This window comes from Solanum dulcamara, chromosome 3 (assembly GCF_947179165.1).
Source record: "Solanum dulcamara chromosome 3, daSolDulc1.2, whole genome shotgun sequence".
Lineage (NCBI taxonomy): Eukaryota > Viridiplantae > Streptophyta > Magnoliopsida > Solanales > Solanaceae > Solanum > Solanum dulcamara.
This window is the reverse complement of record NC_077239.1, coordinates 43,362,875-43,376,698: the sequence shown is the minus strand read 5'-3', so window position 1 is coordinate 43,376,698 and position 13,824 is coordinate 43,362,875. Positions and strand designations below refer to the sequence as shown.

At 35.9% G+C, this 13,824-nt stretch overlaps 1 protein-coding gene and 1 long non-coding RNA gene across 2 annotated transcripts; both read left to right on the top strand.

Annotated features, from left to right (window-relative positions):
• Positions 1-5,508: 5,508 nt before the first annotated feature.
• Positions 5,509-7,634, top strand: LOC129881630 (uncharacterized). The gene is made up of 3 exons (XR_008765649.1): positions 5,509-5,713; positions 6,332-6,378; positions 7,388-7,634. It is a non-coding gene; the product is annotated as an uncharacterized LOC129881630 (long non-coding RNA).
• Positions 7,635-10,104: 2,470 nt separating this feature from the next.
• On the top strand, positions 10,105-11,390 carry LOC129882548 (uncharacterized). Its single transcript, XM_055956905.1, has 2 exons — positions 10,105-10,320; positions 10,410-11,390. Exons 1-2 carry the CDS (start codon positions 10,313-10,315, stop codon positions 10,984-10,986), a joined length of 585 nt encoding a protein of 194 aa, XP_055812880.1. The 5' UTR covers positions 10,105-10,312; the 3' UTR covers positions 10,987-11,390.
• Positions 11,391-13,824: the final 2,434 nt, after the last annotated feature.

The following is a 13,824-nucleotide window of genomic DNA, read 5'->3' as shown; positions in this document are numbered from 1 at the left end:
AGAGTAGTACAAGGATGGGTGACTCCCTAGGAAGTGAAAGAGGAAATGAAACACAAATATCCGTACTTATTCCCTACATTTACAAGTAATACTAACCTTTAGAACTCTGATATTGATTGCTCGATGAAAGTATATGTTATTGTAATGGAACAGAAAAACTCTCCATATGATCTGTATAAGATCTTGAGGAAGGTTTTAGTTGACATTCGAGGACGAATGTTCTAAAGGAGGGAAGGATGTTATAAACCGTATTTTGCACATTTGGACATTTTGGGATAATTGTAACAAGTTAAGGATAATGCTCTCTTTTGATCTTGTTTGATACATAAGTTGATTATGAAAATTTTGGATGTAGAAATACTAGAAAAGGTTAAGGGCAAAATTGAAATTTCAAAAAAAACTTAGTTTCATGAAAACATATGGACTAAGTGATTGGGCTTGGAAGAATAAAAAAAATGAGAGGCCCAAACAAAAGATCCAAGCTCAAGTCATTCATCCATGTGATGAATGAATAAAAAGGGGCACTTAGTCATAAACCTCTAGAACCTTCAAGAGAAATTAAGAAAGGAGAAGAACAAAGGGAAAAAATAGAGGAGTTGGACGCCAAGTAATGAGTCGTAGGACTTGACTTACTTACGTAAGCTACTAATTTGGAAATCTTACATACTTAAGCTACTTAAGTACGTACCAAACCTACGTAGCAAGGATTACATAGATTCATAAATAAAGATGAGATTACGAATCCATGAGGAGAAGGAGAGAGTGCCACATGGCAGCCCATGAGAGAGTGCCACATGGCATAGAGTGCCACATGGCAGCAGCTGCAGCAAGGGGGTGGGCCCCCACATGCCACATGGCATCCCCTAAGTGGAGGAGATAGTGCGTTGGCCTTATGAGGGCTTGACATGTGTCACCAATGAGGGGTTGACACATGTCACCCCCTAAGGTGGCCTCTATATATTTTTTTTATGACTTATTTCCCTCATCCTTATCCCATAAGTCATCTTCTTCAAGAAAGTTCTAGAAAAGAGAAGAAGAAAAAGAAACCTTGAGCTAGAGAGAGAGTGCTACGGTTTTGGGGAGAAAAAGGTAAGTTCTCCGATTCTATTTCGTGAATTAATTATCTAGGGTATACCAAAAGGGTATTATGGTTTTACTAATGTAAATTTAGGGTTTGGAGAAGCCCTAAAATGTTAACAAATAGCCCCAAAGTTTTAGCTGCGCTAAAGGAAATTTCGAGGCGAGTTCTGGCAAGCTTTGGTGAGTTTCAGGTAAGGTAAAGGTTTCTCTTTAGAACTAGAGTTTATGATGTAGTTATGAAGTATGGTATATGTCTTAAATAAGGTTGGAAGTGGAAAAAGTTTATAAGGATGCTTGACGTTGGAAACAAACTAAATTGAAGTGGTTATAGCTAAATCAAAGTCGAGTAATGGGTTGCTGTTGTGGTGATGCGGGTGCAGCTGGTTGGGTAGCATGTTGTAGGGCTTTAAAGTATTTTAAAAAGGGTGTGAGTGCTTCTGTTTGCATCCACACGACCCTCTGTTTGGTATGGTTAAATATTTTATGAAATAAAGATTAAAAACTCTATTTTCGTATCGTAGTTTGGAGCTTGTATTGTGTAAGGTTGAAGTGATTTACTTGTACTTATGCTGCTGGTTGTTGTTGGTGGTATGGTTGTTGATATTATGTTCGAGTTATAATCTCAGGAATGTTTAAGTTATAGGGGAGATGCTGCCCGATTTTCAGTAGATTCAGAACTAGTAACAAACTAGTCGAGGGTAATGGATAAGGAAATAACTTCTATGATTACTTGGGTGTAGAGTTGGAAATTGGAAAGTGAAAGTTCATTAACCTTAGTATTACTTTCATGTTAAATAGGTTAAAGAGAAGACGAGGCGAACGTGTAAGAGTAATCCATAAGAGGTATGTGAAGCTATCCTTCTTTTCTTTTGGCATGTATTAGCCTTAAGTGATTGATATACGAAATATGAGGATAATTCCATTCATAGAACTCCAAGTATGACTCATAAGTCTTATTCACTTTTAGATGGTAGAATTCCTATACTAGTTGAGTTATTGCCTCTGAAGGCTTCTATATGATAGAGAGTAGTAAGTATGCGAAGTTATCTCCTTTCTCTTGGCATGTTTTGGCATAAGTACGTAGAGCTACCCTTCTTTCCTCTTGATATGTCTTTGACATAAGTGTGGTGCTATGATGGTAAGGTAATGTAATAATAAGGTTATGATACCGAGCCCATGATGTGTCGGGTACGATATATGTAATGATGACTCCTTGAGGAAAATTAGAGACTAGGTAAAGCTTATTCTTTCTCTTCCTTTGGCATATCCTAATTGTAAGTAAAATATGATACGAGCTCTGGAGTAACTCCACTCTTAAGTCCTAAATGTAATTCGTATCTCTTATTCACTTCTGAATGTCAAACTCTTGTAGTAGGTTGAACTACTTTCCTTGAACTCCATAGGTTGAGAAGTACTGGATACATAAGCTCCTAGTCCTAAGTACGATGTGACGACGGGTATCCCTAATTCTATGAAATGTTAGTATTACTTTAGTACATTTCTAGGGTCCCTGAGATCCTAAGTGGTATAGCCCTTAATGGCATTTAGAAGGCACTCGAAATGGCTACACTACTATTCTGGTCCTCAGACAATAGCTTAATCTTCTTACATTGTCGAGTCTTTGATAATTATTTAGATTGTATATGGTTACTCACTACCTTACTCGTGTATATTGTCATACATCTTTCACCGAGTCTCATAAAAGATCGGGTACGGTATATAATATACAGATCAAGTCAAATGTTCCACGGTATTACTATATGATATGTGGATCGGACTGAACGTTCCTTGGTATTACTATATGATATGCAGATCGGACCGAACATTCCTCGGTATTAATATATGATATATAGATCGGATTGAACGTTCCTTGGCATTATTATATGAGATAGCACTAATAGTATATAGATGCTTATGTTAACAGAGTGATGTAGTCGTTACACCAAGTCCCCGAACGGGACAGGTACAGTACGTGATGATAGTATGTACGACCTTATGTTATAAGCTACAGGTACAGTAAATGATTAGATGTCACACTTGCCCCTGTATTCCTACGTCAACTATAATTTTCTTATGATGTCTATGCTTTACATACTCAGTACATATGTCGTAATGACCCCCTTTTCTTGAGGGAGAGGGGGGAGGGGGGCTGCGTTTATGCCCGCAGGTACAAATGCACACTTTGGGAATCCGTCAGCGTAGGAGTTCCACTCAGCAATTTAGAAGCGCTCTATAGTGTCGGAGCCTAGTTTTGGTTTTAACCCTCGATGTATATATTTATTTGTTCACGGGTACGGTGGGGGCCCTGTCCCGCCTTATGTTATTATTCTTACTCTTAGAAGTCTATGGACATGTATGTGGGTTGTGTATATGTATGTATGTACAGTTGTGCCGATATGCTATGATAGCCTCATCGGCTTATATACTATCTTACATGTTGGCACACTATGACTCCAATAGGAGACAGGTTTACTTATGGTTAGCAAAGGTATATGCGAGTGTCCAGTTCAGACATCCGTCGTGGCCTACGGAGTTGGGTCGTGATAGAATCCAAGTATTTACACTTCACACAGATAGTAACTCAAGCAATGCAATGTATATAATAACAATCATCAAGCTTTATCACCAAATTAAATAAGGTTAATTATATGTATTTGCATCATGGAAGACAACTAACTGAGTATCCATGCATTGGCATGACTCTTAAGGCCAGATACTAATTAGAACCTTCCTAGTTCCAATCTTTCCATGCTTGTTTCCCTTAAGTCGTGACAACGACGTCCAATTTAGTTCGTTGAGATACCAACTGAAATCTGGAGATACCAATCGGACTCAACCATACCACAAGCAACATACCACAATAAAAGAGTGAAAAAGTGAGAAGACTTCCTAGAATTCTTCATAGCCCTGAAGATAGATGTGGACATCAACACACCAATCCTCAGAACTCTATTCGACATTTGCTCTTATATTAGGAGATCGCTACTCTGGGTTATGATATCAATTTATCAGGATTCGACACACCGAACCATGGGTACACCTACTCTAACCCTAGATATGAGAATCATTTCACCCAATTTAATTTAGGCCATGCAAAAATAAACCATAACTTAGAAAAATAGTTAACATATCGTTATAATCACAAGTATAACCTAGCCCAGACTCCCAACCCTTACCTTGAAGTTGCATGTTGTTAACATGTCGTTCATTGCACAATCACAACTACAATGAACAATCACACTTAAAACCAAAAGTAAATAAACAAGTTCATTATATGATATTATCAACATGGTGTCATTTCACATTAACCTTTCAGTATTATTCACATGCATTGCAAAAGTAAAACTATAAAGCAGTAGTCATGTATACATACATAACTCTAAAAACACACAACCATCACCTACCAATGAAATTCCTATCGATAATTACTGATCATTTTCCAATCACCCACAATCTCCTTCCCCAGTGTAATACCTAGAAACATCATAAGACAACAATAATTAGCTAGAAACCATCATTATTCTAACCACAACTAGCCATATGTTCAATCATCCAGACTCCGTGTCCGAAGGACTACACAAGCAATTTCCAACCATTCATAAAATATTATGTAAGTAAAGACGGGTCTAACTACTCAGTTAAGGAATCCTGGCCTAGCTGGCACAAGCATCTACTGATGAACCTTTTGTTATAATCCGTATTTTGCACATTAGGGCATTTTGGGATAACGGTAATAAGTCAAGGGCAAGGCTATGGTTGATCTTGTTGGATACAAAATTCTTATGACTAAATTGGATTTTTCAACTTGGAAATATTAGAAAAGGTAAGGGGCAAAAATTGGAATTTCTCATGGAGGATGTTATATCCCGTATTTTATACGGTTGGATGTTTTAAGGTAGCCGTGGTAAAGTTAAGGGAATGAACATCTTCCAAAATTTATTTAATATACAAGTTGGATACGAATATTATTTAGGATCATTAATAGTGTGGAAATATTGGAAAAGGCAAAGGGCAAAAAGGAAAATTCACAAAGTGGCCTATGGTAATATTGTGGAAGGCTAGGGGTAAAATGGGAATTTCACAAAGTCTTCAAGAAGACTCATGTGGGGCCCACATGCCACATGGCAGCCCATGATTAGAGAAAAGGGGTGTGTTGGACCAATGAAATCTTGACATATGTCACCACTTAGATCTTGACATTTGTCACCACTTAGGGCTTGACACGTGTCACCACTTAGGGCTTGACACGTGTCACCACTTAGGGGATGACATGTGTCACCCCTAAAGTTGTATATATATATATGAGTCTTATGACTCATTAATTTCCACACTCATCTAGAGATTTCAATACAAGAAAAACGAAATGACAAGAGAAAGAAAGAAGAGAAGAGAAGAGAAACTTAGGCTAGAAAGAAGAAAGAGCTACGGTTTTGGGAGGAAAAAAGAGGTAAGTTTTCCGATTCCGTGCCGAGAATTAATTATATCAGATATAACATTATGTTATGAAGATGTTAGTAATGAAATTTTAGGGTTTGAGTCAGCCCAAAACGTTACCAAACAGCCCATAAGTTTCAGCTGCGCTAAAGGAAATTCCGAGGCAAGGTTTGGCGAGTTTTGGTGAATTTCGGGAAAGGTAAAGTTTTCTGTTTTGAACTGGACTTTATGATGATGTTATGAAGTATATTACATGTCTTAAAATATGCTGGAAGTGGAAAAAAATATATAAGGATGTTTGACGTTGGAAACAAACTAAATGGAAGTCGTAGTAGTTAAATCGAAGTCGCGTAGTGTGTTGTTGTTGTGGTGCTGCAGTTTGGTGGTGGTTTAATTGCGTGTTGCAGGGCTGTAAAGTACTCAAAAATGGATGTGGGTCCTGCTGGTTGCAGCCACACAACCCTCCGTTTGGTATGACTACATATTTTATGAAATAAAGGTTAAAAACTCTATTTTGGTACCATAGTTTGGAATGAGTTGTATAGAGCTTGTATTGTGTAAAGTTGAAGTGATTTACTTGTATACATGCTGCTGGATTTTTTTGTTGGTATGGTTGTTGACATGGTGGCCGAGTTGAAAACTCGGGGATATTCAAGTTACAGGGGACATGCTGCCCGATTTTCGATAGATTCGGAGCTAGTAATAAACTAGTCGAGAGACATAGATAAGGAAATGATTCCTATGGTTACTTGGGTGTAGAGTTGGAAATTGAAAAGTGAAAGTTTATTAACCTTAGTATTAATTTCATGTTAAATAGGTTCAAGAGACGACGAGGCGAGCATAGTTAAGAGTAATCCGTAAGAGGTACGTAAAGCGAACCTTTCTTTCTTTTGGCATGTTTTTGACATAAGTATGTAAAGCATATTCTTTCGATTTTCATGTTTTGACATAAGTATGTAAAGCTAATCTTTGTTTTGGTATGGTATTTATGAAACAAAAATATGACTTTTATATAATTTCAAAGAGGTTCCTATTCCTAGAGCCATTAGGATGACCAATTCCTTGATTTCCAAAAGGTATTTTATTATGCTTCGATACGTCTATATGATTCCAGAAGATTTATTCTGATATAATCCAGGGTAACTTTCGAAAGGTACTTGACATGAGTCTCGTGTCGATTTTTAAATGATAGCTCATTCTGATTATTCCATTGAGTCTTAAATATGATTTAAATTGCATATAGTTTCTCACTACTCCACTCGTGGATGCCTCAATGCTTTCTTCACTGAGCCTGGGCCAGGATATGTTATTGTGCATACTTCTCTGCATTGTTCACCGTGTCCCGACGTAAGGGGGCAGGTATGACATGTACATGGGGTGGTGTATGTTATGCCACGGAGTTATGCTGTGCCATGTACATATATGCTTATGATATGATATGATGTGATATGATATGATTTGATATGGCCATCTGATATGATATGATATGATTTGTTACGGAGATATTCCCTATTCTGGTGTTATGCTGTGCTGTGGCGCCAATGACAGGAGGGCGACCACATTTGTTCACCGAGTCCCATAATGGGGCCGGATATGGCATATGTTTTTCTGCATACATTATCTGAGGTTTTGATCAGCATTTGATATCTCCGGACATTTTGCTCAGTTTTGTACATTCTATTGCGGTAATGACTTTACTTATTACAACCCATTATATGTGGTTTGATAAGCATTTGATATTTCTGGATATTTTGCTCATTTTTGCACTTTCTGATCTAGAAATAACTTTACTTATTACAGTTTATGCTCTACATACTCGGTACATTTTCCGTACTGACCCCCTTTCTTCGGGGGCTGCGTTACATGCCCGCAGGTACAGATGATTGGTTTGCTGATCCGCTCGCTTAGGACATCCACCATGTTGGTCGACAGTGCTCCTTTGTTCGGAGTCCTATTTTGGTACTGACACCTTCTGTTGTATATATATATACGTTGTTCAGGGTACGGCGTGGCCCTGTCCCGTCATATGACTAGGATATCATTCTGTAGAGGTCTGTAGACATGAGATGTGGGTTTTGTATATATGTTTTGGGTTTTTTCTGTGTTCCGTGATGGCTTATCGGCCCTCGTGCATTATATCTGTTTAGAGATCCCTTCTGATCATTACCTATGTTTATTCGATTAATGTACTAAGTGGGGCTAAGGGTACGTATGGGTGCCCAACTCGGGCACCAGTCATGGCCTACGGAGTTGGGTCGTGACACCTTTAAAGTAAGCTTTCGGCTCCATGAGAGTGAATCGTGATGGACGAGGACTGGAATTCCTTTAGTTTTTACCTCCGTTGCACTAAAATCCGTCCACTCCATTTTTCCCATGCCACGTGTGTCTTAGGGTTTTTTTGGAGCATTCTCCGTTTATTTTTCATTTGGGAAATGGGAGGAAAAATAAAAGACATCATATTTTATTAGGGTATGATTCTCGTCAGCCCGCTATAGCGACCATGTAGTAGTTATAGTAGTGTTGTCATAGCGAGAGGCTTCCCAATATAGCGGAATGACATCAGCCCGAATCACTTTATTTTTTCCAAATTATCGTGTACGTACCCAAAATTTTAAATCAGCAATGCATTTTCAAGGATTTGGATCTCCATATGAGGTGCCTCAAGGATAAAGGTTGATCAGGTCGTTACAAAAAGATTTGCGACTCTTTATTCATATTCTATTCTCCCCATTTTCTTTTGCAAAACATTCCAAACACACCAGACTTTATCATACATAGTCAAAACTTAAATGCTTAGTTCGTGAAATGAGAAAAGTTTTGTGAATCCTAACATTCCTAATTATGACATACTTTTCAAGAATATTCTTTTTATTTATTTTGACTAACATAATAATTGAGAATATTTTACACTATCTTAGCAATTCACTAAAGTATCAGTTGAGAATCATTATTTTCTAAATCAATTTCACCTTCACTTTTACACTATTTAACAACACAAAACATAATACTCCCTCCATTTTAGAGAGAATGATTTTAATTTGACTTGGCACAGAATTTAATAAAACAAAGAACACTTTTCAATCTTGTGGTTCTAAATTAAAGTTATGTCAAATTTATCAAAATGACCTTTAATCTTGTGATCTTAAACATTCTATATGAAAATTTGAAATTAAAGGGTTGCAAAAAAAAGATATGCAAGTCTTTCTTTTTGAAACTGACTATAAAGAAAAACAAGTCATTCTTTTTTAAACAGAGGGAGTAACAAGGAAGTGTTCACTAAAAACTATGGCACAAATCTCAAAAGTTGTGGATTTTTTCACAACAAATTTGTCAAGAAAAATTCAAAATTCAAATTTCATTACTTTCGCATCAATATTCCAAAACAACAAAAAAAAATCACACTTCATTAAAAGGATACCACAAATTAGGATTTTCAACAAGTGTTAAGAGAACAAATACCACAAATTCTTTATTAAGAATGAAATAATAAAATTATTAGCCCTAACTTAAAGAGAAGAGCCAGTTATTCTTGTTTTTCATCAACCAAAAAATATTATCTGAAATTCTTAATTTTTTGAACCAAATATTATGTGAGAAGGGAGGTTTCGCCCAAAGAAATAATAAGGTCACTGAAGTTGAGTTTGTCGGATATTGCAAAAATGGTGAATCTATTGGCGAGAAGAGAAGAGAAGGAAAAAGATTTTGAACGTTATAATGTGAAAAAAGGTTTGAGATTTATTTTTATTTTATAATAAAATAGGTTGTGGATTTTTTTTGTATTTTAAAAAAGATTAATAGGTTTTAAAATTTTAATTTGGTCCATAATTAAGTTAAATAAAATATTAAGTGGCTTTGACATTAGCTTGGTTAAAGAAGTCACCAAATATTAAATACACTAAAAATATGGAGAGAGAAAAGTAGGTGGAGGAAAAAAAAATCTAGAGAGGAAAAAATAAATATTGAAAAGATAATAATGATGGGTAAAAAAAACTTTATTTTTTTTTGAAATTCTAATATGCATCAGAATTTTTTTAATTACTTTAATCAAACACACTTCCAATAAATTTTATTTAACCAAGTAAATATCATCATTTTAAATTTCAAACTTATAAGAGCATGTTTGAATTAACTTATAAACTATTTTCAGCTTTTTGAGTATTTCTCTGGCCAATTTAAGGTCATTTTATGCTTAAAATAAACCCCAAAAAATAATTGATTTGTTTGACTTAGTTTATCTAAAACAACTTATAAGCTAAAAACAGATTATAAGTAAAAAAAAATAAGTTAAGCTACCCAAACTTATTTTTTTAGTTTATAAATAATTTTCAGCTTATAAGCTGCTTAAAAAAAGTTCAGTCAAACAGGCACGTAATGATTAACTCATTTATGTCGAGTCTATTAGACCTATAATAAAGGGATCATTTTAGAATTTGTTTAAATAAATTTATTTTATGTAGAATATAAATTGAATATAACTTATAAATCAAAAAAATAAGTTAATTTATATCTACTTATTTTTTCCTTTTATCTTATAAACAATTTTTAACTTATAATCTATTAAAAATAAATCCACCCAAACACGCAATAAGTCTTTTCATTCCCCCAAAACCCAAAAGCAATCATAGCCTTATCATTCCCCAAAACCCAAAAGCAAAAGTAGTAAAATCAAGGAGCAAACACTTGGTTTCATTACATCTTCCTACAAATATCCATCTCTTGAAACACCAATATTACAACAATCTACAAAGAAGCTGCAGCTAGTCTTGAAACTTTCCAAGAATCCAACTTTCATTTGATCATGGAAGAGTAATATTCTAGCTCCCTTTGTGATTCATGTCTCTCATTCATTTGTTGATCTTGTAGCTTCTATAGCTTTTTTCTTGAATACTTTGCAGATCTGAGACATCCCCAAAAGAATACTTGTCCCCACAACCAAGAAGAGCCACCTCAATGCCGTCATCTGTTGCAACAACGAGTGTCCATGTGACTGCCTTGGACGGGTTAGTGAATGTGAACTCGCTTTTTACCATTGCAGTCTTTGTGGGTCTCTCTCTAACCACACCTGGCCAGAGAAGTCTGGAGGATCGCACAGCCTGCGATGCTGGGATTGACGTGGTTAAGAAACTGTTGGTTTTTGAGGTGGTCTCATTCAGCTTCTTTCTCTTCTCCTCACTTGTTGCACAGGGCCTCAAATTGGCTATTAATCTGTTGAATAGCAAAGATGTTGATGAGGCTTTCAGGGCTCACATCAATTTGAAGGTGCTGAGGCTTGGAATGATGGGCTCTGCTATTGGATCGGTAATGGGGTGTTTGTTCTTGATGCTTTCAATTGTGAATGTCATTCAGATTCGCCTCGGGATGTTATCTTGTGGAAGTAAATCTGCAATTCATGCTGTCTCCACCTTGCTCATTCTGGTCACCTCTGCTCTTGTCGTTTATATTTCTACTGCTATATACGCATTTCTGCACTAAAGTGAAGGAGTATCAGTTTTTGGTATGATATTTCTTGGATTATGTTCAATGTATAACTATTGGGACTGAAACTCCCACATATGTGATCTTTGAAACTTTTAATTATAGAGATGGTTAGGTCATTACTGTTTGAATTTATTAGTTCAATTGAATTCCATTATGCCAGTGGTTAAAGGTAGTTTCTTTCAGGTGTCTCAGTCAAATGGGATGGAGGGCGGTATTCTAGTGAACTTTTTTTTACTATCGTTTCTTTTGTCACATGGGATGGAAGGTAGTCTTAAATGGTAAACCAAAGTTTCTTTTTGGGGGTTTGTTAAATGGGATGAAGAGTGGTGTTGTAGTAAACATTTCACAAAGTCTCTTTTGGTGTTATTCAATCGGATGGAGGCTTGTGTTATAGTAAACTTTATTCACCTTGAAAAATAGGCAGCTATATGTAGGATAATTCTTACTTTTCAGATGGAGGTAAACTACAGCTGAGTCATTTCTACAATCCCCTCTTTTTAAAAGCATTTTTCCCTCTCTAAGCAAAAGTATTGGCTTGTTTCAACATAAATGGGCATTTGCAGAATGCTTTTTTATTTTTGATTTATGCTATTTCTGCTCAAGATACTAAATGGATTGGATTCTATGTGAGCTAGTTGCATTATCTTGATATCTTATGATTTTGTTTTCGTAAAATTTACTGTATACATTATTCATTACTCCTGTAAGAAGTTGACTTGATTTTCTAGTCAACTAGCAGGTTGGTACTTCCTCTGAATCCAAGTTGGGAAGTGCCGTCTGTTGACATATATCCTCTGTGTGTACCTGCCTAGTAGAGCTTGTATCAAAACTTCTATGCAAAATGATTCTCATTGAATGAAGCTTCTAGTTTGTTCATAATCATCTTATCTGAATTGATCATCAACTATATTGGAAATCATGGCTTTTAGATGATCAGGATTGACAAATGGAGCTGGCTTTAAATAAATTACTATTCAATAGGAAAATGATTAGACAATTTGAGGTGTGATTGTTAAGGAAGTTCTTTCAAATATGATGAAAAACTTAAATCCTATGCTAGTTTTTTCCTGAAATTTTTGCAGTGAATGCTTAATTGTCTTTAACTTAATCAAGCATTCAGAGATTCACCTATTGCTGTATATTCATATATGTGAACTGATTCAAGTTTCCTCATTTGACTAGTTCATTTCAAATTCTCATGTCAACATAATTTTTTTTAAAAAAAATAGATTTAGCGATGTGTGGCTCAAAACTTGTTTCCCTGCACCCTTCAATACCCCTTCCCCTCTAAAAATGAACAAAGAAAAGAGTTGTAATATCATGTTGAACGTCTTGCAGACTAGAATGATAGAAAATCCCTTTAAACTGGAGTTCATAAGGTCTTTGTCATTGTAAAAAATGATCCAAGGTAGAAAGTAATATGCAATGAAAAGTAGCTCATCATCGTTCAATTGAGGAAGTGATTCATAAGGAACCTCCACCAACTACTAATGCGACAATTTAAGTAGGGGTTTCACTAGAAAACACATGTTCTAAATATTCTTCACTATTCTAATTTAGTTTTACTTTATCTGATTTTATGACCATACTTTGTTTTCTCCTTTTCCAGTAGAAGTGTCTTTTAATGGTCAGGATTGTGTAATTTTCTCAAAAAATATATCATAAGTACATCCATAAGGTACTAGGGATATCCCTAGTTAAAGTTTTTGCTTAAGCTAGTCTAATGTGGTATACTGTTGCTTCTTGATGCAGGGTAAAAATAGAGAAGCTTGTATGTCATTTTAATTGTTGAATGCTTTAGAGTCATCTGGAGAGTTGTTATGTTATTCCTAGAGTCAATGTTGAGCCTGTGATGGTCGATGGATGATGAAAAGGTTAAATAGGATCATCCTATATCAAGTGAAATATTTATGCCTTTTATACGAGGAACAGAGGAAGTGACCAGTGATGATCCTATCCATTAACCTTGTGGAGGTTAATGGAGAGTGAAGTTGTTTACAAAAAAAAATTAGTTGGGGTCGTTTAGCACTTGTAAAAGCTTGTGGAGGTATTATGGCAAATAAAACTTAAAAGAGAGTTGTATCAATAGTAAAGCCACTTATCTTCTGGTAATGCACACCTGAAACTTATGACGGCCTTCCTAGATATGCTTCTTTCTGCCCTCCACCTTTTCCGAAACTGGAATGAGCTTATTGCTTCCTAAACCTGAAATGAGCTTTTATTTTCTCGAGACACTTGAAGTGAAGCCTTGGTTTGAAGCTTAACCTCTATTATTGTTCAGTTACAAACCCTTGTCTGCCTCTCAACAACTGAACTTGCATCATAGGAAGCTTTACTGAACCTATCATAGAACCTGTTATAAGGCAGAACCATTGAAATCTGAAAGTCATCGGTCTCTCTAGAAGCACACCAAATGTCTCATTTGGCTGCATCTTCTTTTTGAGATTAGGAAACAAAGGCCTCTTTCCTTTCATTTGCCTTTTATTCTAGAAGTTTATGAGTTAGGTTATTAAATTGTTGTTTTTGGTTTTGGTTTTTTTGCACGATAATGGAAAAATTCCCAAAGGCCAACTGGTGCATGGTTGAAACTTGGTTGGTAATGGGTTCACCCTGCACCCTCATACGCTTTGCAGGCTTTTCTCTGCAGGAAGGATTGAACTCCTAATGTGCTCCTAATCTACACATCACATGTTGCACTCTTAACTTGTAACAAATCCTGGGGGTGTTTCTCCCTTTTTACTGTATTGACAAGTATTGTTGTAATGTTTGGGTTGGAATACCAACCCGTATATGCTTTGCATTTTCAGATATCCTCTGGTCAGTGAAAAGGCA